At 40.1% G+C, this 25,108-nt stretch overlaps 1 protein-coding gene across 3 annotated transcripts in view; it reads right to left on the reverse strand.

Annotated features, from left to right (window-relative positions):
• Slc44a1 (solute carrier family 44 member 1) overlaps nt 1–25,108 on the reverse strand; it is a 182,504-nt gene that overhangs the window by 57,253 nt on the left and 100,143 nt on the right. For all 3 annotated transcript variants that reach the window (XM_052718900.1, XM_052718899.1, XM_052718898.1), the window contains exons 7-14: nt 24,256–24,345; nt 20,975–21,114; nt 19,783–19,969; nt 18,605–18,770; nt 17,527–17,683; nt 16,241–16,324; nt 10,886–11,023; nt 893–1,129 (exon numbers count right to left, since the gene is read on the reverse strand). In XM_052718900.1, coding sequence (XP_052574860.1) covers nt 893–1,129; nt 10,886–11,023; nt 16,241–16,324; nt 17,527–17,683; nt 18,605–18,770; nt 19,783–19,969; nt 20,975–21,114; nt 24,256–24,345 — 1,199 coding nt within the window. The remainder of the gene's footprint in view (nt 1–892; nt 1,130–10,885; nt 11,024–16,240; nt 16,325–17,526; nt 17,684–18,604; nt 18,771–19,782; nt 19,970–20,974; nt 21,115–24,255; nt 24,346–25,108) is intronic.

A 25,108-nucleotide genomic window follows, 5' to 3' on the forward strand; every position in this document is an offset into this window, starting at 1 on the left:
AAGGTATCATATTCAGTCTTAAGTATCTTTAGTTTGCTATCATTTAACCATCATAAAACTGTATTTAAAGCAATCTTAAATTATTAACTTTTTTTTTTAATTTTAGGTGTATGGGTGAGTACGGGTGTGCAGTCCCCAGGAAGCCAGAAGAGGGTGTGGGATCCCCTGGAACTGAAATGACAGAGGTTGTATGGGTGCCATTCCAGTGCTAGGAAATGATACCTGCTCCTCTGCCTGAGCAGCAAGTGCTCAGAATCACTCTCCAGTCCCTTAAAGCATCTGAATATGGTTTTCAAATTGTTTCAGAATTCAGCTGAATTTCTAATACAGAGGAACTTCAGGGGCTGCACAGATAAATCTAGATGCAATATGCTTAAGAAGAGTCAGTACAAAATACTTTGACAATTATAGGCTGCTTCCTGTATTCACTACAAATTCCTTCAATCTGGCCTGTGAGATGTAGGCTGATGGGTTTTAACCAGGGTTGATGGTAATAACTTGGATAAGTGGTTGCTGGAGAAAGGCAATCAAGATCTGAAAACAGGAGTTTTTCTTTAAGAAACACTTCAGAAGAGGACACTTGGATCAGATCAGTGGCTAGAAGACATGTTTTAAAAGTCCATTCAAATCTGTGTAGTGTAGAGAGGGGCAGATTGGATGGAACAGTGAGTGCTTAGAGTTATTAATGAGTACTGTTCCTGTAGGTGGATCTGAAATGGTCTCTGCTGTCCCAGGAAGACCTACCCCAATTTTTTCCAAAACAAACTTCACTTGTGATTGAGTGCTACAATTTAAATACTGAATTACTCTGGAAATTAACCATACAGTGTGTTTTGAAAACACTGCTACCATTTTTATCCCTCAAGCAACAGAGGGCATTTGAAGTACTTACCATCAGCACTTTATCCATATAGAATTCCCGGCCAGGGCTCCCATCATTGTATTTTGTATCAATGGCAAAACACAAGAACAATACATCCACTACCATTTCGTAAATGGACAGGAAGCAATGAGCGACTAGGAAAGCAAAGAGGCAGACGATGATCAGAGGTGGCACCCATACTGTGTAATCTTGCTGGTAGTTGAGCAGCATAATCCCAGCCAAACCCGTGCTGCAGACTATCAGCACCTGCAGCAGAGAGAGCAGAGACCATACTTAGTATGCCACCACCGCCAGCCACAGGTCTTCATCGCTGCAGACTCAAAGAGAACTCTTCATCAGTGATTGCTGCCTAAGGCTGCTCCATCTCAAATCACAACGTACACTCTACATAGACCCAACAGGAAGTCATTCATGGGCATCGAATCAATTTAAGAATACACAGTAGATGATTCATGTTTATAGTAAAGGGAACTTAGTTTTCCATGGTTCCTGATAAACCTCACCCATTGAGAAGTGGGTAATAAATTTTAAGATAGATGCATGAATATTTTTAAAAATTTCATTTATATTCATAAAATTGTTGATACTAGAATTGATATATGATTTTTTAAAGTACTCCTACATATATGAAATATATATATGAAATCATATTATATACAAAAACAATAAGACTCTTCATTACAATTTGGAGTATCATTATAAATGCTTTGCAAATACTTCCTTAATTGTATAATTTCATCTTCTGAGTGATTTAGAATTTATTTGACCATTTTCTTACTATTAGAGATTTATATTGTTTTCAGATATAAGTGAAACTGCAACAATCACCTCTATTCTTCAAACTTGTCCTGTGTTTCATATTTCATATGGAGTACATAGTAACTATAATGTAATTTTCCATGAAGTTTAGGTTTGGACTATGTGTGAAGCAAAAGTTGCCCAATATATCCATGTCCATGCTAAAATAAAAATAATCAGCTTGCTTTTTGTGAAGAATCACCTAGATGCTTCCTTGCCTCATGTCTTTTATAGTTTTTTTTAACACCTTGTATTTCAGATTACCAATAATGATACAAATACTTGATGGTAAGCATTATCAACCCCATTTCTTAGACTAGGGAACACCCTTGGAAATGTCAGCCAACCTGTCCAAGGTCACAGATAAGGAACAGACTCCACTCAAATAATGCCACATGATGCCAACCCCATGATTCTTTACAGGTAAAAACCCAGCAAGTATTTGATACTAACATTATGAATCTTAGATACTTTCTTTTCTGGCTCTCTGTTTAGCTTAGCACCAGGCTTCAGATTTAAAAAAAACAAAAACAAAAACAAGAAAACACTCTAGATTCACTTCTTATGCAGTGCTGAAGACAGGCAGAATCTTGCAGCATCCTCACTATCAACAACAAAGCATCTCTCCTTTGCTTTCATAGTAACTGTGAGTCATAATGCATGTGTTGCACTAACTCAGCTATAAATCAGTCACTTTTAGATGCTTTCATGGACCAAACCTGGGTCTTCCAGAGTTTTAGAAGACCCCACTGTTGTAGAATACTATTTTAAAGTGTATTATTTTTGTTTATGTTTGCATTTGTTTAACTCTGTAAAGCTGCATTACTGTACCTGTCTAAAACACCTGATGGTCTAATAAAGAACTGGCCAATAGCAAGGCAGGAGAAAGGATAGGCAGGGCTGGCAGGCAGAGAGAATACATATAGAGAGAAATCAGGAAAGAGAGATCAAGGGGCCAGCCACTCAGCTACACAGCAAGCCACGGAGTAAAAGTAAGATTTACAGAAGTAAGAGAACAGGAGAAGCCCAGAGGCAAAAGGTAGACAGGGTAAGTTAGTTAAGGACAGCTGTTTAGAAACTAAGTCAAGCTAAGGCCAGGCATTTGTAATTAAGACTAAGCCTCCGTGAGTGATTTCTTTGGGAGTTGGGTGGTGGGCCCCCCAAAAGAGAAAATAAAAAACAACACCCCACTATTTTTATGGCCATAGACTTATTATCTCTTATAGTGGCTTCTTTTCTGAGTGATTTCCATATATGGTTAACTGTATTATTTCTTTTACTCATGTGGTTTCAATTTTTGAATGAATTATTTCTTATACTATCTTCAAATTCTACACACTCTATGGGAAAGCTGGAGTTCATTGTATTCTTACGATCCCCCTAAAATACAAGCCATATTTGAAATGTTAAGGTTAATTCTAGGAAAAGTATGGCTCAAAGTAGATATTGAGACAAAGAGGTTAAGATGGAAAGCTGCATATTACATCATGTGAGAAATAACTCCAAGAACAAGTGATAGTTCCTCTCAAGAGACAAATGTGGGAATTACACCAAAATATAACCAAAGAATATCACGTATTTTTTAAAAAATATTTTAATGGCAAACTTAAATGTCACAGAAGACAGACAACATTAAAAACATGTACTTGCGTGTAGGACCACTCAGAAAAGTACAGTGAATGGATGGGTCATGTATGTATTCAAACAGAGATGACTTAATGGTTCTCAAGCTTTAGAGAGGTGAGGAATGCAGGTTCCTGGGCTTTGGCTCCAAAGAGCCTACTGACTGAGTCAAAGATGAAGCCCAGAAACACACAGTACCCCAGGTACTGATGAAGTACACAGTCTACATCTCAGGAAGCAGAGCCTGGGTACTGAGTACCAATCTTAACAGTACCCCAGGTATTGATGAAGTAAGTACACAGCCTTCATCTCAGGAAGCAAAGCCTGAGTACTGAGTACCAATCTTAACAGTACCTCAGGTATTGATGAAGTACACCGTCTCCATCTCAGGAAGCAATGCCTGAGTACTGCACACCAATCATCTCACACTTTACACAACATTCAACTTCTTTTTATATGTTTCACACACTTAACATTTCTTTTTTAAATATTCCTCATAATACTTGCTAGTAAAATATGTACACATATCATTAATAAATGAAGGTAAATGCAGGGCTTGGGATATATTAGTAGCTCAGTGGTAGATTGTTTGGATAGCATGTAAAAGGCTCTAGGTTCAATCCCCAGAAGAAATAAATAAATGAGTGTGCTCTAGCTTTTATTTATTTATTTGTTTGTTTGTTTGTTTGTTTGTTTATTATGTGATTGAACTTAAATTCCAGAGGATAAGATATTTAAACAATGAAAGAAATTCAAGCACTGGGTAGGAATATGAGAAGTCAGGAGTAAAGAATGCTAGTTTTAGAGTGAGAAAGATATAAATGTAAATGACAGCTAGTGTTTGGCTTTTGTGCCCCAAGTAAGTTCATTTAACCTTGGAAAGAATCATAACAGTACAAACATTCCATGATGGTAAAATCTGCAATCTGAAAACATCTGAAGCAATGCCTGCCCAACGTTCCTCCCTTCCCCCACTCCCTACCCCAAATTTAAATCCTGCACTTATCATAACCTTCTCCTAGGAAACTATATTTTGAGAGACTTTTGTTTGACAATAAAATAGCATTTATAGTAAAACATTTCCTTAAATGAACTGTCAACTACAAGATATGACCAATGGGAGAAAGGTATTACAAAATAAAGGGAAAGTAATTTCACACAGGAGAAATCAAAACACCTTTTTTAAAAAATGGGACATAGCTTTATTAGGGCAAATATCAATTTTTTTTTAAAGACAAAAACCTTAGACTTGTAGCTTACAAGTCTCTATTACTGTTAGGACACTATTTGCTAATGATCATAGGCTACAGTCTATTAACTAGGACTACCTACCTAGTTAATAGATTTGGATATTGCCTCTGCCAAATGTAACTTGCCATTATATAGAGAACACTTGGAGCTCTATAGTAAGGGGATCTGTAGCAGGAATCTTAGAAAGTCTTATTAATAAAATCAAACCTGAGGCCAGTTATTGGGGTGAATACTGGAAGATCAGAGAGACAGAACAAGCCACAGCTACCCTCACCTCGCCGGATCCTCAGCTGGTCCTGTTTCCTCAGACTGAAAACTTCTGTGTCCTCATCCCAATGGCTCTCAGCTGAACTGTGCTGCTCAAAACCTAAAAGCTTAACCAGCCAAATGCTTAACCAGCCAAATGCATCTAGTTTCTGGTCCTCATGCCTTATATATCTTTCTGCTTTCTACCACCACTCCCTAGGATTAAAGGCTCACTTTCTGGGTTTAAAGGCGTGAGTCAACATGCTTGGCTGTATCCTTGAACAGATGGATTTCTGCCTCTGGAATGCTAGGATTAAAGGCGTGTGCTACCACTGCCTAACCTTTATGTTTAATATTGTGGCTGTTCTGTCTCTGACCCCAGATAAGTTTATTAGGGTGCACAATATTTTGGGGAACACAATACCACCACAGGGACCTGTGATGTTATACTGTTTCTTTTAAAACTTTTAAATTGAATTTTAAATTTGAGGAAATGATGCATACAAGTATAAGAAATAACTCAGAGTGAGTCCATGTACTCTTTAGCTAGCTCCGAGATATCATCTTATGCTATTATAGTTTAATACCACAAGAGATACAGGTGCTGACACAGTCCAGACAAAGAACATACCCACCATCACCATGTCCTTCACTTGACCATACTATAGTATCCTCATTACCCCCTCTGCCATCTTTAACCAGATGACCACAAATCCACTGCATTATGGAAATCTCTAATTCTACAATGCTGCCTATCAACAATTTATCAATGAGAACATAGAGTACTAATCTTTTGAGATTAGATTTTTTTTCCTACTCAATATAATTTCTTCAAGTTTTATTCAAGTTACTGTATCTATCAATAGTTAGTCCTTGAGATCATCTTTCATAATGCTTACAATCGTCTACTTAAGCTACTCTCCTCAGAAACTATTTCTATACAACAGCAACCATTTAACTATAATAAAATTCTTTTTAAAGGATTTGTGATCAGAAAAAGTATATATATGAAATGAAAGGTACCATATATATGTGTATCTCTCTCTATATTTATATATAAAATATGAGGGAGAGAGAGAGAGATCCACTTGTCTCTAACTCCTGAGTGCTGGGATTAATGGTGTGAGCCACCACTGCCTGGCTTATTTTATAGTTTTAAAAGTAACTTTTTTTTTTTTTTTTTTTTTTTTTTTTGATTTTTCGAGACAGGGTTTCTCTGTGTAGCTTTGCGCCTTTCCTGGAACTCACTTGGTAGCCCAGGCTGGCCTCAAACTCACAGAGATCCGCCTGGCTCTGCCTCCCGAGTGCTGGGATTAAAGGCGTGCGCCACCACCGCCCGGCTAAAAGTAACTTTTAATGATGTTATTATTAAAGATTTTATTTTAATTTTATGGATATGAGTGTTTGCCAACATATATGTATATGTACTACATGTGTACCTGGCCCATGGAGACCAGAAGAGGGAGTCTCCCTGGAACTGGAGTTAACAGATGTTTGTGAACCACTGGTGGTAGCTGCTGGGAATTGAACCTGGGTCCTGTGCAAGATCAGTAAATGCTCTTAACCCCTAAGCTATCTCTCCAGCCTCCACTTATGTTGTTATTAAAATTTTAATTTAGTAAATCACATTAACAACTCTAATCAATTCCACTTCTAGGTGTCTAGGATTGAACTAAGCCAGCAATAAACAACATGGGAGTATTTGTGCAAGCAATGTCATTGTAATATAACTTAATTAGTAAAAACTTGAGAATAGTATAACTGTTTAAAAACACACACACACACACACACACACACACACACACACACACACACACCAGAGGAATGATCAGGAAATGATACAAGTGTATAACCATATTTAGAAAATTTTTCTGAAACTAGAAATGCTCATAATACCAAGGGAAAAGAGCATACAGATTTCTCCTTTCCCCAGCACCTAAGTTGTGTTGGCACAAAGACAGCACCCAGGACAGTCTGTAGTACATCGCAAGAAAGCAGTCTATATTTGTGGAGTGAATAAAAGGATATGATCTTTTAAAGAACGTTTCAGTCAGATTACTAGGATGTTAAAAACAAACCCCACAAAGCCAATTTAAACCCACTGCATTTCATTGCCTATGCATTCTTCCTTATAGAAGGAATGCACACTGCATGGAAAGAGAATTGTCTTACTAGGGAAACTAATGGGGAGGTGTGTGGGGTATCCACCGCTAACATTCTCAGACATCAGCTTTCATTCTTTGAATGCACATTCTAGTTGTTATTGTTCTCGTCGGTGGTGCTGGAGATCATGCCTAGGGCCTTCTGCATGCTCAGTACATGCCTGTCACCAAGTCCTTGACACACAATTTTTAAACACTATTGTGACAGCCCACCAGCTTTACTCAGGCTTTTCAATGACTACATTATATACATTTCTTTATCATATTCAAAACTCACAATAAGATCATTGTTAGTTAGGCTGGCTCTTAAATCAAGCCATTTCTCAATTGTTAGCATTACATTGTTTACAAAGGGCTCCCATTAACCCCAAGAAAGACACGGGGATCGCTCAATGATGGAGAAATGGAAGAGATCTACATGAACAGCCTGGACATGAGTGGGGGTAATGAAGGGCGAGGGTTGAGGGAAAGAGAGCTTGGGGGAGCGGGAGATCCCAGCTGGATCAACAACAGAGAGGGAGAACAAGGAATAGGAGACCATGGTAAATGAAGACCGCATGAGAATAGGAAGAAGCAAAGTGCTAGAGAGGCCCACAGAAATCCACAAAGATACCCCCACAACAGACTGCTGGCAATGGTCGAGAGACAGCCCGAACTGACCTACTCTGGTGATGGGATGGCCAAACACCCTAATTGTCGTGCTAGAAACCCCATCCAACGACTGAGGGATCTGGATGCAGAGATCCATGGCTAGGCCCCAGGTGGAACTCCAGGAGTCCAATTAGCGAGAATGAGGAGGGTTTATATGAGCGACAATTGTTGAGACCAAGGTTGGATAAAGCACAGGGACAAATAGCCAAACGAATGGAAACACATGAACTATGAACCAATGGCTGAGGGGTCGGTCACCAACTGGATCAGGCCCTCTGAATGGGTGAGACAGTTGATTGGCTTGATCTGTTTGAGAGGCATCCAAGCAGTAGGTCTGGGTCCTGTGCTCATTGCATGAGTTGGCTGTTTGAAACCTGGGGCTTATGCAGGATCGCTTGGCTCGGCCTGGGAGGAGGGGACTGGACCTGCCTGGACTGAGTCTACCAGGTTGATCTCAGTCCTCAGGGGAGTCTTTGCCCTGGAGGAGGTGGGAATGGGGGTTGGGCTGGGGGTAAGGTGAGGGGGGCCGGAGGGGGGGAGAACAAGGGAATCCGTGGCTGATATGTAGAACTGAATTATATTGCAAAATAAAAATAAAAATAAAAAAAAAAGGGCTCCCATTATAAATAAAGCTACATTTATTTTATATTTAGAACTGTTATCAGGTGTGTTTGTATTAATGGTTGTACATGGTTAGATCAGACAGGCCTGAATATGAACTCTAGCCTTGCCACATTCTAGTCCTCAAAATGTGGCCAGTTAATGACCCCTCTACACTTTAGTTCCCTCTGCTATGAAATAAAATGATGGCAGTAATAGGTCACCTTCCATGGGACAATCAGGCACTGCCAGTTAGTATAAGTTGTCCTCGTCCGTCTGCTTCCTCCCAACTCCAGCCCGTGTGTGTGTGTGTGTGTGGGTGTGCGTGTGTGTGTGTGTGTGTGTGTGCGCGCGCGCGCATGTGCATTCTATTTTAGCTTTAGGGGTAAGTTATAAACTTATAAATAAAAGCAGCACAATCAAAATGAAGAATCTAAGTCCTTGCTGAATCAACATGTATCATATTCAGTCAACACTGTAAAACCCTGTTCTTGGCTCTTAAAGAACACTGATGCATTTCACCTTTACTATAAAAATGTCCTCTCATATAAAAACACGACACAAGCAAATTTGTTACAATGTAAACTTAATTACAGGTATTCAAAGCAATTATCCTTAATTGTTTTCAAATGACAGTTCCCTATGACGCTACACACTTTAAACTGCACAGAGCTATTCTTCCACTAGACCAAACAATTGTTTTTCTTCTCAAAGACCTTTTGAAGGCATAGTGGCTGCTCCATCCCAGTGTTTAAGAATGGGGTTTAGTGGGAGATTGACCATAGTGCATAATTATGAAGGTCATCAGGGCAAGATAAGGAAAGTGGATGAGACTGTGTGGAAGAAAGAATGGGAACAACAAGTACGTACGCTATGACTGTCCCACCATAGAAACACAAGTCTATGAGACTTCACTGGAGCGACAAAGACACATGAGGGACATTCCAGTGATGCTGCAACTGTATAATTCTCTCCTCATTTTCCAATTTCCTAAATATCTTCTGGTTTTAAATACAGGTGCAATGAAATCTAAGTATAATGCTATTTATGATTAGGTAGATTTTGATAGCATGGAATAAACTCTTTTCTCAGCTCTAAAGAAAGTAGGTCTTGTTCCCTAACAGCTCTATTTTAAAAGGATTTTTATATAATAACATCTAACATTCACCCAAAACTGCTAACATTCACCAAAAACTAACAATGTGTCAAGCACTGTCCTAGATACCCTGCATGTATTAACCAGTTTAAGCCTCACAACACTAAAAATATGTCCCTATTATTATCCCAGTTGTACAAATAGTTGCACAAACATCAGAAGACAGCATCGAGATTTAAATCCAGGGAGCCAGACTCCAGACAGCAGGTGCAATCCTGCCCCAGCCTTAGCTACTTTTCTATCGCTATGACCAAAATCAACATGAAAAGGAAAGCATTTATTTCATCTTGCACTTTCAGGAAACAGTCTACCACCAAAGAAGTCAGGGCAGGAACCCGGAAACAGGAACTAAAGCCACAGAGGGTGCTGCTTACTGGTTTGTCCCTCGTGATTTGCTCAGTCTGCTTTTTTATACAACACAGGACCACCTGCCCAGGGTCTGGGCCTTCCCACATCCATCATTAACCAAGAAAATGCTTCCACAAACTTGCCTATAGGCCAATCTCATGGAGGCATCTTCTCAATTAAGATTCCCTCTTCACAGATATGTCTAGGTTTGTGTCAAGTTGACAAGAACCAGTTAAGACAACCCTCATCACTACACAGACTGTTTCCCAATTTTTTTATTTTTGTATGTGTGGTTCTGAGGATTGAGCCTATAGCTCCGCATGCACTAGCAAGTATTTTACTGAGCTATATCTCTCCTGATTTCTTCTTAAAAACAAAACCACACACCTTTAATTCTAGCAGAGGTGAGTGGGTCTCTGTGAGTTCAAGGTCAGGCTAACCTACAAGGTGAGTTCCTGAGAGCCAAGACTACATAATGGAGAAAACACCCCCATCTCTCTATCTCTCCATCTCTCTCTATGTATATATCTATCTACATATGTATGTATCTATACATATAGTCATATTTCTGTTATGTGTATATATCTATCTACATATGTATGTATCTATACATATAGTCATATTACTGTTATATATCTATGTATGTATAGATCGATTATAGATAGAGTGAAAATTGTGCATATGTATCATCACAGGGAGGGAGTACCCACGCCATGACATACAAATGGAAGTTAGAAGATAAGTATGTGAATCTTTTCTTACACCTTTACATGGGTGTTGGCCCCTGGGATCGAACTCAGGTTGCAAGACTTGTGCAGCAGGTGCCTTTACCCACAGAGTCATCTATCTCATCATCCCTCTGAATCTGTTATAGCTCACAATATATACAGAGAAACAGGCTGGCAATCAGCTCTGCCGTATCAGTTCTCCTGTTAACTGAGAATACTAGAGCTTAACTCATGAATTTATTATGAAGATTAAATGAACATAATACAGACAAAGTAAATTAAGAAGTATCTAATGCATATTCAAGGTGCTATGAACGTTTGCTACATAGTACATGACTTCTAGTTTTGGGCTAGGCCGGGTAGTTTTTTTAATTAAGGAACAACACTTCATACATTTCCTCAGACATTATGTGTGTCTCAGATAAGGCAGTGGTCTTACCTTGCCTAGGAATAACATGAAGTCCCCCACCGTGTTGATGGTAGCCACTCGCAAAGCATTCTCCACTAGAATGACAAAGGCGTCCTTTGCTGAGGTGCAGAAGTTGGTGCTATTGATAGCTGTGGCTGTGTATGCATTCTAGACAAAGGGGGAAGGATTTTTATCAGTCACCAGAAAGGTACTTTTAAAGACATAAACCATGCACATTTACAACGCAGCTGGTGGAAAGACTTGTCAAACCCACGGCTTTCATGAGGTAGAAAGAAAGACTGGGCACAGAACATATGAGGCATAAATGGACGGATGGATGGATGGATGGATGGATGGACAGATGGAGTATAACTGCTATGATAAAAAAAAAAAAAAGCCCCTTTCCAGTCCTCTTAGTTTGGACCTGTAACAACACTAACACAGAGAAACGTTCTGACATTCATGAACTTTCTCTCTGTCTTTCAAAAACCACATATAACTTAAACTTTCCCAGATGTCTCACACTTGTGACTAGAAGGATAGGGGTACGCCGCTAACCATTTCTTCGTTGGTTAAAAATGCAGATCATTCCATCCTGCTTGTAGTGTCAGTGGGGAGTCACAGCACTCTGAGCAATTCAGCAGGACACTGAGACACAGATTTTCATCCTAAAAACTGGGATAATTTACTACCTGAATATGTTTATTTCAAAAGCTAAAAGATACAATATTTTTTTTTTAAAAAAATCACACCCTTGCTTTTCTATTAGCATTCATTAATTCCTTCCTTCCTTCCTTCCTTCCTTCCTTCCTTCCTTCCTTCCTTCCTTCCTTCCTTCCTTCCTTCACTTCTTGCTTCCTTACATGGCCATCTGTGTTATCAGTTAGAAGACAGCAGGGACCAAAGAATTGTAACTACCTGACTGCAGAGCTCTACATTTTTTTTTTCCATTTTGTACAAAAATTCCTTTTTGAAACATTCTGCAAAATGCCTCAGTGAAGTAAAAATAAACCATCCTTTGGGCTTGTGTTACAGTAACCCTGCTGGAAATCTATGGAAAGCTACTGCTCCAGCCAGACCTACTCTCAAAGAACAGAGTGGTTCCCCATGCTTGCTGGCTCCCTAAGCACTCACAAAAACACCCATCTAGCCATTTTATTCCAGAGCAGGGATGGTCAAGGCACCACCTAAGGGCACTGGCCATGCCTGGTCTGCTGGCTGCCTTCGTAAATAAGGTTTTACTGGGACAATGTCCTGTTCATTTGGCAGAAACAGGCACTTAGCACTAAGACCACATGGCCGTTAAGGCCCAGATGCTTTCTGGTTCTTTCCAGAAAAAAAAAATTGGCTGGTCTCTGTTCTGCAGTACTGATGAGGATCTGTAACAGTTTATATGACTTCCTTCCTCACTCTTTTAGAAACACTAGCCTAAAATGCCCATTTCAAGCTTTAATAGCTTCCCATCTTTTAGCATATTATAATTCTTGTTTTTCCTTCTCACCTAGGTGCTGTGAACCAAGCCTAGAGCTCAAATGTGCCAAGCAGATCTAATCTAATCTAATCTACTGCCCCAGCCCCTCATAGTGCTCTTATTGATTTATTTACTTTATTGTTGAGACTAGAGTTCGTGTTGCCTAGACTGGTCTCAAACTTGCTATACAGCCAAGAATGGATTTGAACTCCTGATCCTCCTGCCAACACCTCCATAGTGCTTGGATTACAGGCATGTAGTACCATGCCTGGCCAATTATTTAGCTCAATAATTTACCAGAAGAGCTCTTCAGTGATATGGGATGTAACTCCCTTGAAGAGAAAAGTCTCACTTCCTTCAGTTATTTATTCTATTTTTCCAGTGCTTATATTTGTTGGGCGAATGCCGGGCGGTGGTGGCGCACGCCTTTAATCCCAGCACTCGGGAGGCAGAGCCAGGCGGATCTCTGTGAGTTCAAGGCCAGCCTGGGCTACCAAGTGAGTCCCAGGAAAGGTGCAAAGCTACACAGAGAAACCCTGTCTCGAAAAACCAAAAAAAAAAAAAAAAAAAAAAAGTTTGTTGGGCGAATGCTCTACCACTAAGCCACATCCTCAGCCCTAATCTCCTGTACTGTAAGACATGATAAAGTTATTAACAATACATTTTCAGGAGAAAATACCCTCCCATATCAACACATTCTTCCAAGGACCCAGGTCCGTTTCCCAGCACCCAATGGTGGCTCACAACCTCACAACTGTCCGTTAAATCCAGCTGCAGAGGATCTGGTGCCCTCTTCTGTCCTTTGCAAGCATTAAACACACATATATGCAGGCAAAACATTCATGCACATAAAACCAAATTTAAAAAAAAAATCTAATAAAAATGCATCCTGATTTAAAAAATCATTATAATGTCCAAAATTAAGAAACCTGGGCAGCTCACTAAACAATTAATCAATTAATTTCTTTTTATTTTTAAATAGAGTCTTACTGTATATCTCAAGTTTGTCGGTAACTCACTCTGTAGCTCAGGATCAGCCCTGAACTCCTGACCACCCTGCCTCAGTCTCTCAAGTGCTAGGATTACTAGCTGAGCCACAGAACCTGGAGAAGAAAACCTATTTAAACCAATTAGGTTCTTAGGAACAAGTCAGGTTTAGTTGTGATGTGCTCCTTTCCAGTTCCACCAGGGGTCTCCTTGAGTCAGGAGGCTCCACATACCCCCATCTCCTCTGCTACCATCATTACAGCTGCCTCCGGCAAGGATCCAACCATTGCTAACTAAACTATAAATACTTCTGAGTTCATCTGCGAATCCATTACGTACTATAGTCTATAGTTTGAAACATGGAAATGTGAGCTGCTTGACTATTTTTTGTAAAAATGTATTTTGTGTTCTTTAAGTACACACACACAAAATATACATACTACTAGAGGCAGTGTGAGAAATGAAAAGGGCCAGGTAAAGTTAGGCTTAAAAACTCCATCCACCTCGAGGACAAGCAATGTGCTACAAGCCCTCCGGTCTCAATTTTCTTATCTCTAGAGCACAGGAAATAACGTCTTATTTATAGTTGTACTGGGGAATTGCTAATGTATACGAATATCAAGTGTGCTTGGTACGTGTGTGTTGTGGTACACGAAAAACTACTGGCTATGACTCCTGCTCACAGAGAAAAGCTGTGTGACTAGAAGAACTCATCAGGCAGCACACAGTGTTGGACAGCTAGTCCCAAGTGGTGCCGGAGGAGAACAAGACCAGCCTGACGCAAAGCCCAAAGGAGAACACGTTCTACTGGCAGCAACCCCTGCGCCTCCTGTGAATGCAGTGAGAGCAGACGAACCGCCACCTTCGCGTCACAGCCAGCACTAAAGAACAAGCAACAGTTCACAGGTTGCTGTTTGTACAGTTCTGGTGCCTACCCTGTAAATAATAAATGGCTCATCAATTCTCCTCTGTAAATCCTCTACAGCAGCAGCAAACAAACTGTGGCCCATGGATAACTGGCACCACGTAGCTCTAAGAACACTTTGCTAGCCTCTGAGAAGACAAGGTTTCTGCCTTCAAGTAGCTGTCAGTCTACAGGTTAAGCTAAAGAAGTGACAGACAGATTCACTTCCTTAGTGCCTCACAGAGGCGGGACTTGGTGCTATAGAAGGTCAGCAGAGGGCTGAAAGCTTACCAATGAGGTATAGGCAGAGGGCCAGTTGAGTGTTAGAAGGGAGTCATTCCAGGAACCCAGAAACTGAGTACTCAAAGGGTTTCTGTGGCAGGTGCTAAGAACTGACACTAGAGAGCCAGTCCAAGCATATCTCCGTGGGGACAAGCTACTTACGTTAAGTATAAAATTCAAGGACAATGACTTTTAGTATGTCTATCAGTTGGTTCCAGGACAAATTTTAAAGATTTTTTTTCAGGTTGTTCTGGGTAGTATTAATTATTTTTAAATGAATTTCTAAACACTTACATAACCATGGATAACAATATGATCTGTAAAAAATATTTTGAATATATTATTGAATATAATGAAGCATTATACCCACTTTCTCATATTAGCCATAGAGCTCAATAAAGCAAAGGCCAGGTATGCTCGATACCACTGCCACGGAACTACCACCTCTTGGCTAATATGCAGTGAATGGAAAGTGCAGTGTTAGAGGTAAGTGAAGGAAAAGTCAATCACTTAGAGGTGAATAGTAAGAAAGTCAATTTCGCTTTGGCCTGCTGGATGAGGGCATCAATACATTAAAATTGATTTTTAGGGAATGGAAAAATGGAGAGGAAAAAAAAAAGATGATGATGAGAGAGGCTAGGGATGGTTCCAGGGCCAAATGTGCTTGCTAAGCAGGCCTGATAACCTGAGTTTGATCCTCAGAACCCAGGGAAAGATGGAAGGAGGGTATCGATCCCACAAATCTGTTCTCTGACCCCCACATGTGCACGACGATGACATCAACACACACACACAACAGTAAACAACAACACAAAAATTACACGATGGAAAGAGAACTCTGCAACAAGTCCTACTTGTTTCGATATAGAAAGACAGAGGGAGTCCTAGCCTGCTTCCCTAAGTGTTAACTCCCTCAGTCAACCTCAGAAGCAATACCTCCCAGGGCTTGCCGGTGGCTCACTCGGTAAACTGCGTGCCATGCAGGAGGACTTGAGTTCGATCCTTAGACTCATATAAAAATCTGGGCACAGTGGCACGCACCTTTAATCCCACAGTTGGGGAGACAGAAGACTCCCTGAGGCTTGCTGGCCAGCCAGGTTAACTGAATCGGCAAGCTGCAGGTTCACTGGGAGGCCCTGTCTCCAAAAACAGGTAGCCAGTGACAGAGGATGATAGTGGACACCCACCTCTGGGCTCCCCACATGTGAATGCACACAGAGACATGGACACATACACACACAGAGAAAGAAAAGAAATAGCACTTGCTCTGATAATGTTCCTCAGGCCAATACTGTAGTGATCTAATAGCTGGCCCAGAACAAAACAACAACAAAAAACAAACTATCTCCATTAAGAGCAGTGATTTCAAAGAGGAGTCTAAAAAGGATAAGCACCCACAACAGATTCCCACTAAAGGAAAGCTTTCAAGCAGTATTTCAAATAACGCAAGAACAAAAATTAAAAAAAAAAAAAAAGATGTGAATTAAGAGAAAAGAGATTATCTTTGCAGAAAGATGAACCCACTGACATGTTTATCTGTGTATTGAAACTAAGATTAATATAATAATGATATCGGTGAGCAGATCCATTAGTTTAAAAACAAGAACAGGATTGGAGCATATTTGGTCAAGGAACAATGTATAATACCAGAAGAAAAAACCAATAAGTTCAATTATTTTATCTTGGAAGGAGAAATAACAAACCTCTACTTGAAAATGAAGTCATGTAGAGTATATGTTACCTGATTTAAGTAATTGAGGCACTTTTCAAGACACCAAAGGCAGCAAATGCAGGATTTCAGCATACATCGTGCACAAGCATTTTCCTGGACAGGGGAAAAAAGCAAAATAATTAACAAATGCACAAGTAAAAAAAAAAAAATCTAATCATCATGCATGCAACTTCAAATGCTAGAAAAATAAAAAATTTAAAAACCACAATCTAAGTTTCAAAGCTTCCACACCCATTTCTTCCCTCTTTCAACACAATGGCTAAATCATTTTAAAACCAGTTCAAATCAATATTTATTTATTTACTAATGATTGTATATATGGCAGAGTAAGGCATGTAGGACCAGCAAGGAATTTAAAAGCTAGCAAGGCAAAAAAACATAACAAAACAAACAACAAACAAAAACAACAACAACAACAAAAAACCCGATGCACCAAAAGGTTAGAGTCCGAATGTGGCTTTGAGAATGGAAAACAGAAAGAGAACACTGTCTGGGGAAGGAAATCAGGTCTGGTTTCTAGGAAGAGGCAGATTTTGAGCTAAACTAGGTTGAAATCTACATTATTTCCAAAGTCAGGTGGGGAATTCCTATATTCTAGACAGTAACCCTTTGTGAGCTGTAAGGATTATGCTGACTTTCTTCACTCTTTGGTCTTTCAAATGCTTCCTTTGCCACAGAAAAACCTTTGAGTTTGGTTAGCACTTCATTTACCAGTTTTCACTTTTGTTGACTATGCTTTTCTGTTTAAAAAAAAAAACAAAAGCCTTTCCTAGATCAATGTCAAAGACCACTGTTCCCTGTTTCTATCAGCAGTTCAAGACTCACTGTCACACTCGTTGACTTTCTGGTGCTCTGTCACATAGTAGGGACACCTGTCCTAGACATGAGGGTTTGAATGTTCTGACCACAGAGATATGATAAACCGTGTGATGTTGTGAGGTTTGGATGTGCTGAGGAGTCTGACCTGATTATTCAACAGTTGACACATACAGCAGAACAAGCTGCACCCCAGATGCATGGACAGCTATTATGGGTTCACTAAGACAAACTTCAGAAGAGAGAAAGGGTAGAAAAGCGTCTCTAATTCAGTACACCTGGTAACCAGTGACTAGACAGATAGTCCAGGATATGTGCAATGTACAGGTGGAGACCAGGAGGAAGAGCTGGATCCCACTTTGTTCAGACTCTGAAGAAAACATGCACAAGCTGATACCCTACTATGTGCAGAAATGAGGTCTGGCATACGATCCCATGAAAGTCTGGTTAACCCACCCCACATCCCCATACACCCTTACCTTTCCTTTGAGCTGACTGTGGATATACATTAGGATCATCCTCGGGATTTTGACTAGGGTGATAATGAAGGATCCTTTTGCCACAGTACCAAGGTGGTAACGAATAAGGCGGTTCACTGATGCCAGAATAGGTGTGAATGGCAAATTCCTTTTATCCCTGTTTTAAAAATGATCAGAGAGATAATTAAAGCCTAGAACATGAAGGAAACAGAAATATACACGGTTTGGAATCTAATGCAGTAGAAAACAAAATAACTGTAGTATTATCTAGCTTTAGGATGAAATGGCAAAGTAACCACTGAAAACATTGTGAAACTGCCACAAAATCAGTTTCATTTCTCTATGGTAGTACCATGTGGTTCTGTAACTTCATGCTCTGTCACTTTAGATAAAACTGGGTTTTGAAAGTTCTTATTAATGAATATTTAAAGAATAAGTTGTAGCATCAGAAAATAGAATTTAAAAAACAATCTACAGCTGGCCAGGTGTGGTGGTAGCACTCGGGAGATGAGGCAGGTGGATCTCTATGAGTTTGAGGCCAGCCTCATCTACAGAGTGAGATCCAGGACAGGCACCAAAACTACAAAGAGAAACCCTGTCTTGAAAAACCAAAAAATAAATAAATAGATAAATAAATAAATAAACAAAAAAAATCTACCATTGGTAGCCCATTATAATAGACTGCTGTGTGGCTTATTCCTTTAGGTCTTAGCCCTGAAGTTAGCAACAGTTCTTCAGAGAGAAGTATATGAGGCTTGCCCCTAACAGCTTTTTAAACCTGACACTTGACAAGGTGTACTTCCCCACACAAGGCAGTTTAGGTTACACCATAGTCTGCTGCTCCGAAACAGGTTTTGAGGCAATAACAGGGAAGTGTGAAGAACAGGAATAATCAACTCCCCGGAATTATCAACTGCACCACTTTGTCACATTCCTTTCCAACCTCCTCCCTCCCCCTCCTCTTTTTTTTTTTTTTTTTTTTTACAGAAATGAAGTTGTGGCTTCAGTCACACTTTGTTCCCTTGTAGACATGGTTACTTGAATGAACTGGAGTTTTCTCACAGTTAGAAAGTCTCACCTAGTAAAATAGTATGTTACCACAGCTCCTGCCACAGTCATCTGCTGACATGCAAGAATGAATTCACTGATCCAAATCAGGCCAACCACATGGTACCACCGCATGTACTGCAAAGGACCAGAAATTTTGTACTCCACAAAACCTTCTTCGTTCAGAGTAGCGCTGCCTAGGAAAATGACAAGGAAGAAAAGCAGCATTATGTAAAGCAAAAACCAAGACACACGGATACTGAACGTAGGAGATCAGTAAGATTTCCCATGACAGGTGGCACTCCCAGGAGCAAGTATGCCGGGTTCTTAGTCCTGGTCACTAAGGGACAGCAATCGTTATCACTTAAAACACTGTGAAATTAAACCTTACACAATTACACATTAGGCATTTGAGAAAGTGTTTAAACTACTCTAAATATAGTTCTAATTCCACTATCAGTTATTTAGGCATGAATTTTCAAACACTTTAGTGCTTTTTCTTTTTGCAGGGTTTTATTTATCTAGTAATTAGAGATCTAAACTATTAACTAAGCATAGAAATGAATGTTGTGTTCACTTAGTGAGTACGAGTTTGCTATCTTTACACCCATTGCTCAGAATTAATACCTGTGTCTTAACATTCGGTACTGAGTCCACCTATCAGTAAGTAGGAGTTTACCTACAGAATTGTAGTTCAGGATGACTCTGGGCTGTGAAGCAACTGCAGAGAGGCTATGAATTCATCCATTCAGTTCAGAATGGATCCAAATATCTGAGAATTCACTTAAAATCCATGACCCTCTCAAAATTACGAAGCAGTTTTAGGTCTTAGCTGGTCTAAATGCAAATTGCTAAGATCTGCTGAAAATCACAAAGAGGGAATAAGTTACTGAAGACCACTATTGTTAGATTTGATGGTTACTGCATCTTTGTCAACAAATGGATGGAGAGTTGTATCTACCTCTCTGGACTCTGCGCGAGTGCGCACGCCCGTGTGTGTGTGTGTGTGTGTGTGTGTGTGTATGTGTGTGTGTGTGTGTGTGTGTGTGTGTGTGTGTGTGTGTGTACATGTACTAGGAATCAACAGGTCCTCACTCATAGGCAAGCACTCTACCACAGGGCCACACCCCCAACCCTCTCTGATGACTTTGAATATCTGAGTGCCACTTAGCTTCATGGAAAAGAGGAAGAAGCTGCATTTCTTCTTACCGGTAGTGCCAAGGAAAAGAAGTGTCATTATCCAGTATGCCCAAAATAAGACAAGAGCAAAAAAGGTCCAGAAGGGCTGGAAGACTAGCAGTGGCAAGTGTATGAAGACCTTGCCAGCCACGTGGAACAAGGCGATGGTGAGTGCGACACGTTTGCGCATGACCAGCATTATCAGGAACAAAATGACCTGCGTGGAGAGGAAGAAAGACAGGGTTATTTCTCTAAGCAATGAAAACAGAAGCTGCAAAGTAGGAGATATTTCTAACACAACTTTCTCCACAGAATAAGATGGGAATTTTCTACTTTCACTTTCCCCACTAACTACCAGTCAAAATGTGTTGTGGGGTTGGGGACTTAGCTCAGTGGTAGAGCGCTTTCCTAGCAAGTGCAAGGCCCTGGGTTTGATCCTCAGCTTGGGTGCCTGGGGGAGACAACAAATGTTGTCAGTCAGGACAAGACTCTTCATTTGTATAGCTACATGCCTATCATTCTGAGAAATGGTAGGAGAACTATATGCCATCATCTCAAAGCAAGGGAAGTATTTATTTGTAGTTCATCTCCTTTGTTGACTGAAACTCTTTAAGTGGGATCTGGAGCAGAATAACTATTTGTCTATTTACAATCTCCACCCCTTCCCTAGAGAAGCTAACATAGACAACTACAGTTAAAGAAGCATGATTAACAAATATCTTTGTAGCCAATAGCTTTAGTGGCATTAATGTTATTACTAGTCCTACTGATGCTCAAAATATGAGATCATCCCTCATTTAACTAAAGGCTAGTCAGTCGGATTTTTACCATATAACAAATGTCTAAGTAGAGTGCACCTCACCTATATTTTTAATACAATATATACTGTTAAAAGGTAAATTTAAAGGAAATGGAAAATAATGAATGACCATGTAAGGGGAACGATACTCTATTTCTTAATCTACTATTCAAAAGTACGGAGAATTGCTTCTTAAAATGTAATTATCTTATAACAATAAGAAATATGTTATTAGCAAATGACAACATAAACATCCTAGGTGAAAGCAGACAAGAACAAACTGTTGCATCAATGAACACTTGTCAAAGCCTCCAGCAGACTTTGAACTGGAAGTACACTATGGGGCAGCAATACAAAGGCCAGAGTGAGCTTCAGCTCCATTTAGGATCACCTGCTAGCATGCACACGACACCCTCAACTCACAGTGAACACTGTAGCTGAAATGGCATAGATGAGGAGGGCCCGCAGATTGTTTTCAGCTATCTGATGCTGTTCAGGAATAACACTTTCTTTGAGGGACCTTCTCTGCTTTGCATACAGCCACCATAGCACACCTGTGCCACCTGGAGATAAAAAACAACTGGGTTTGCAAAAATCAGCACAAGAAAATATGTAACATATATGCTCAATGTTCAGGACCTACACTTTTTAACACCATGAATGGGACACAGTGACAATCCACTTAACTAGAAAGCATGCAGGTGCAATTGTTTGGAAGCATAAGAAGGAAGATAGGTTTCACATTAAGTATCTACAAATCCCCCGGTGTATCAAATAGACTTTCTTCCAATATAATCATCATTGACTATGAAGCTGAGGACAGAGCTAGTAACAACAGATAACCTCCAAGGGAAATTCGTAACACCAATGCCGAGCCCTGACAGCCATGCAAAGGATTAAATATTTGTACAGTGATTAAAGCAATGAATAAAGGGTGTGAAAGAGTAGTTCTCACCAAAGGTGGGAACAAAAAACAGGAAACCTCTGATGGCAGTGGGTTCTGGGAATAAAGATCTTTTATCTCTAATGCTAGTTCTGATGTAAAAAGGAGAGTGAAGAACAAGGCAAACCTATTGCCATGTAACAGTTGAATTTTCACTCAGTGCATTCATTGAGCACCTCTCCACCAGGAATAGGGTAGTAAAAAGTCCCTACTCTCTGCTGCTCACTGAGCTTACATAGCAATGAGGAAATGGAAATTAACAAGAAGTAAGTAATAACTGAACGTTAAATCTAAGGAGAAAAATCCCAGAAGGAGAGTACTTGGTTTAGGAAGGCAGGCCAACTTTTTAACACTGATAAGTAAGGCTTCCCTGAGATGACGTGTCTGGACTAGAGAATAGAGACTGAGAAAGATCAACTTTAAAAGTAGCTAAGGAGAATGCACTCCAGGCAAAGGTCTAAGGCTCAGGTGAGACCATGACTGGTAGGAAAGTTCTTTCTCTGATCCTAAAGAGACCACTGGTCCATCCTAATGCAAGCCAGCAAGAAAGATGTGCTGGAAGTATGAATGCAGAGAGAGTTGGGGACAAGACTACCTGCAAAGAGTTACTGGCTATGATAAGGAAGGGACATTCAAAGTAGAGTGTGGGGAAAGTAATACTATAATGCCCGACAGAGCAAAACCTGGACTAAGGCCGGGCGTTGGTGTCGAACGCCTTTAATCCCAGCACTAGGGAGGCAGAGCCAGGCGGATCTCTGTGAGTTTGAGGCCAGCCTGGTCTACAGAGCAAGATCTAGGACAGGCACCAAAACTACACAAAGAGAACTTGTCTCTAAAAAAAAACCAAAAAAAACCCCAACCCCCCCCACCCAAAAAAGGATGCTGCTGCTCACAGTAGGCACTGTGAACCAAGGATGCTGCTGCTCACAGTAGGCAATGTGAACCAAGGATGCTGTTGCTCACAGTAGGCATTGTGAACCAAGGATGCTGCTGCTCACAGTAGGCACTGTGAACCAAGGATGCTGCTGCTCACAGTAGGCACTGTGAACCAAGGATGCTGCTGCTCACAGTAGGCACTGTGAACCAAGGATGCTGCTGCTCACAGTAGGCATTGTGAATCTGTGCTAACACCTGTGATGATCCCTTGACAGTTGTGACCTAATTTATCCATTATAACTATTAAGTAGTCATTATTAATTTTACAAATTATAAAACTGAAGTGAGGAAAGTTAAGTAACATGAAAGACCATGTGCACTAAATGGTAAATTAAGATTATTAAAACTACACATCTGAACATGAATTTGACTCAAAAGGCTGGCAGGTGAAATGAAAACACAGCCAAGAGGAGGAGGAACAGATAGAATGGGACTGGAGTAACAATATCCCTGTCATCACCGGACTGACTGCCAGTGAGAAAACTAACACCTATGGGCAGCAGAGTCAGCACGGTGAACTCTTCCCAATGCAAAAGAAAACAACAAAAGTCCAAAAAGACAGTTTAGAAGATTATAAAATATTCACGGAATAAGCAATGCCCTTAAGAAAAAAGCCACTGGGACAGGAACAGTGACCAAATATAGAAACAAAACACCATTTCAGAGGTGGGAAAGAGCAGTCCCCAAAAAACGACAGGCAAGGATAAGAACCAGACATCTTTTTCAAATCTTTAAATTATTAAGGCTGCAGTAAAAATCATATAAAACTGCAAGGGTTGAATCAGGCAAAGAAACAAAATGCAATATGGTCATTCTGAGATTTCTGGAGAAAATGCACAGGCATGAAGGAACATATGTGTCTCAACACAGTTCTATCCAATGAATCCAGAGCATTCTGTGTCTTACACAGTTCTACCCAATGAATCCAAACTGTGCATGTAAAGATAAAGACAATACTTGATATTCAAGAATTAGGAAAATACAGAATCCATTAAGTCCCTCATGAATAAATCATCTGAATTCAAGTAATACAAAGGTGAACCAAATTATAAATTCAGAAAGGCTTATAGATACAGATCAGTAGTTCCAAATAAGTCTAGTCCAAGAAACCTAACCTGAAATGCAACTGTAAGTCTGGGGTCTTTTGAGACACAGGTAAATAAATTCTTAAGACACAGTATAAAGAAATAATATTTTAAATTAAATTTAATTTAATTTAATAACTTGAATGTAAAAGCTGGAATTATTTAGCAAGGTTTCAAGCACAAATGAGCAGAAGGGAGCAGGTGACCCAGGAAGTCTGGGAAATGTTATACCTAAGGCACGGGAAAAGCCACCCACATCATTTCTGCCTTTAACTATCACAGGACTGAGCAGTATTTTACAAACAAACAAAGGTTACCGACTGCAGAAGTAGAACTATATTAGATACAAAAGCAACGCTGAGGACTGTCAGAGAAAATGGTGTACACAGAAACGCTAGAGACAAGGAGATACAAAAAGCAGGTGAGGCAGGAGCAGCAACCAGGGCACCAGCCAGATTACAGCCGTAAGTGGAGAGACGCCGTCAACTGGAGCTCGCAATGTTAACTAAATGCTGTGTATTCACGTACACGCACACAGGAAGGAGGATGTGCTTCAAGTGCTAACCAGAGAGAAACGAGGGACTGAGAATAATATCAGGACACCCTCAAGGCAGAAATCAACACTCCTTCTGGAGAAGAAACAGCACAGACAAATAAAAAGTTCATCTGCCTCTTCTGATTTCTATTTACTACCACGCAATTAGTCAGGTACAGTGAAAACCAAGAAGCAAATCACTTACCAAGTGAACCCAGTATGACCAGAATTGTTAAGATCCACACAAGCACTCTCGATATATACCTGATAATCACCATCAAAATCATGGACAGAACTGCAGGGAAGACAAAGAACACAAAGAATATCATTTGAAAAAACACAAGAGACTATAAAGAGAAAGACTTACAACTATTGCTTTTTCCTACAGGAATAGTTTGATGCTATTAGTTCATGACCACGATTTTGAAAAGAAAGGAAATGGGCTGCTTTTGAAATTATGACTCACACACTTAAGTAACATCTCTGAAAACCAAACGTCCTAACTGTGTGGGTTATAAGCTACAGAAAAGAATACATGCAAATGCACAGAGCGACTCCGTGATAACCGAGGCTACTGTGGAGTCACCAGCAGGAAGACATCAGACATGCAAACAGACATCAGCACAGGAGGTGGAGAGAGTGATATGTCATGATGGTGAACAAAACAAAAAACAACAACAACAAATAAAAAACTGTACCATGTAGCTGGATCAATCAGTGCTACACTGCCCTGAGTAACCAGTATTGTCTCAGGACAAAGGTCTCTAATTCAACAGACTAAATGGCATTTTAACATTGTCTAGTATTTTACATTTAACTCTGTAACTCAAAGAGAGGGTCTGAGTCTATATAGTAAAATGTCCTTAAATTTGATAAAGCCAAATGCCCTGACCTCTTTTCTCAACTGACTGGAGAGCTTTTCCTCAGAAAAGAGCAAAGATTAGGTTGAGTTATTTAGCCAACTCGTTACCTATCCCAAACTAAATTCTTATGTGCCAAAATTATAATTAAAATGCTTGAAAAGGAGGGTAGTTAACCCTTGGGTGAGAAACATAATT

The sequence above is a fragment of the Peromyscus californicus genome, unplaced genomic scaffold (genome assembly GCF_007827085.1).
Source record: "Peromyscus californicus insignis strain IS unplaced genomic scaffold, ASM782708v3 Scaffold_5__1_contigs__length_169319896, whole genome shotgun sequence".
In the NCBI taxonomy this organism is placed as follows: Eukaryota; Metazoa; Chordata; class Mammalia; order Rodentia; family Cricetidae; genus Peromyscus; species Peromyscus californicus.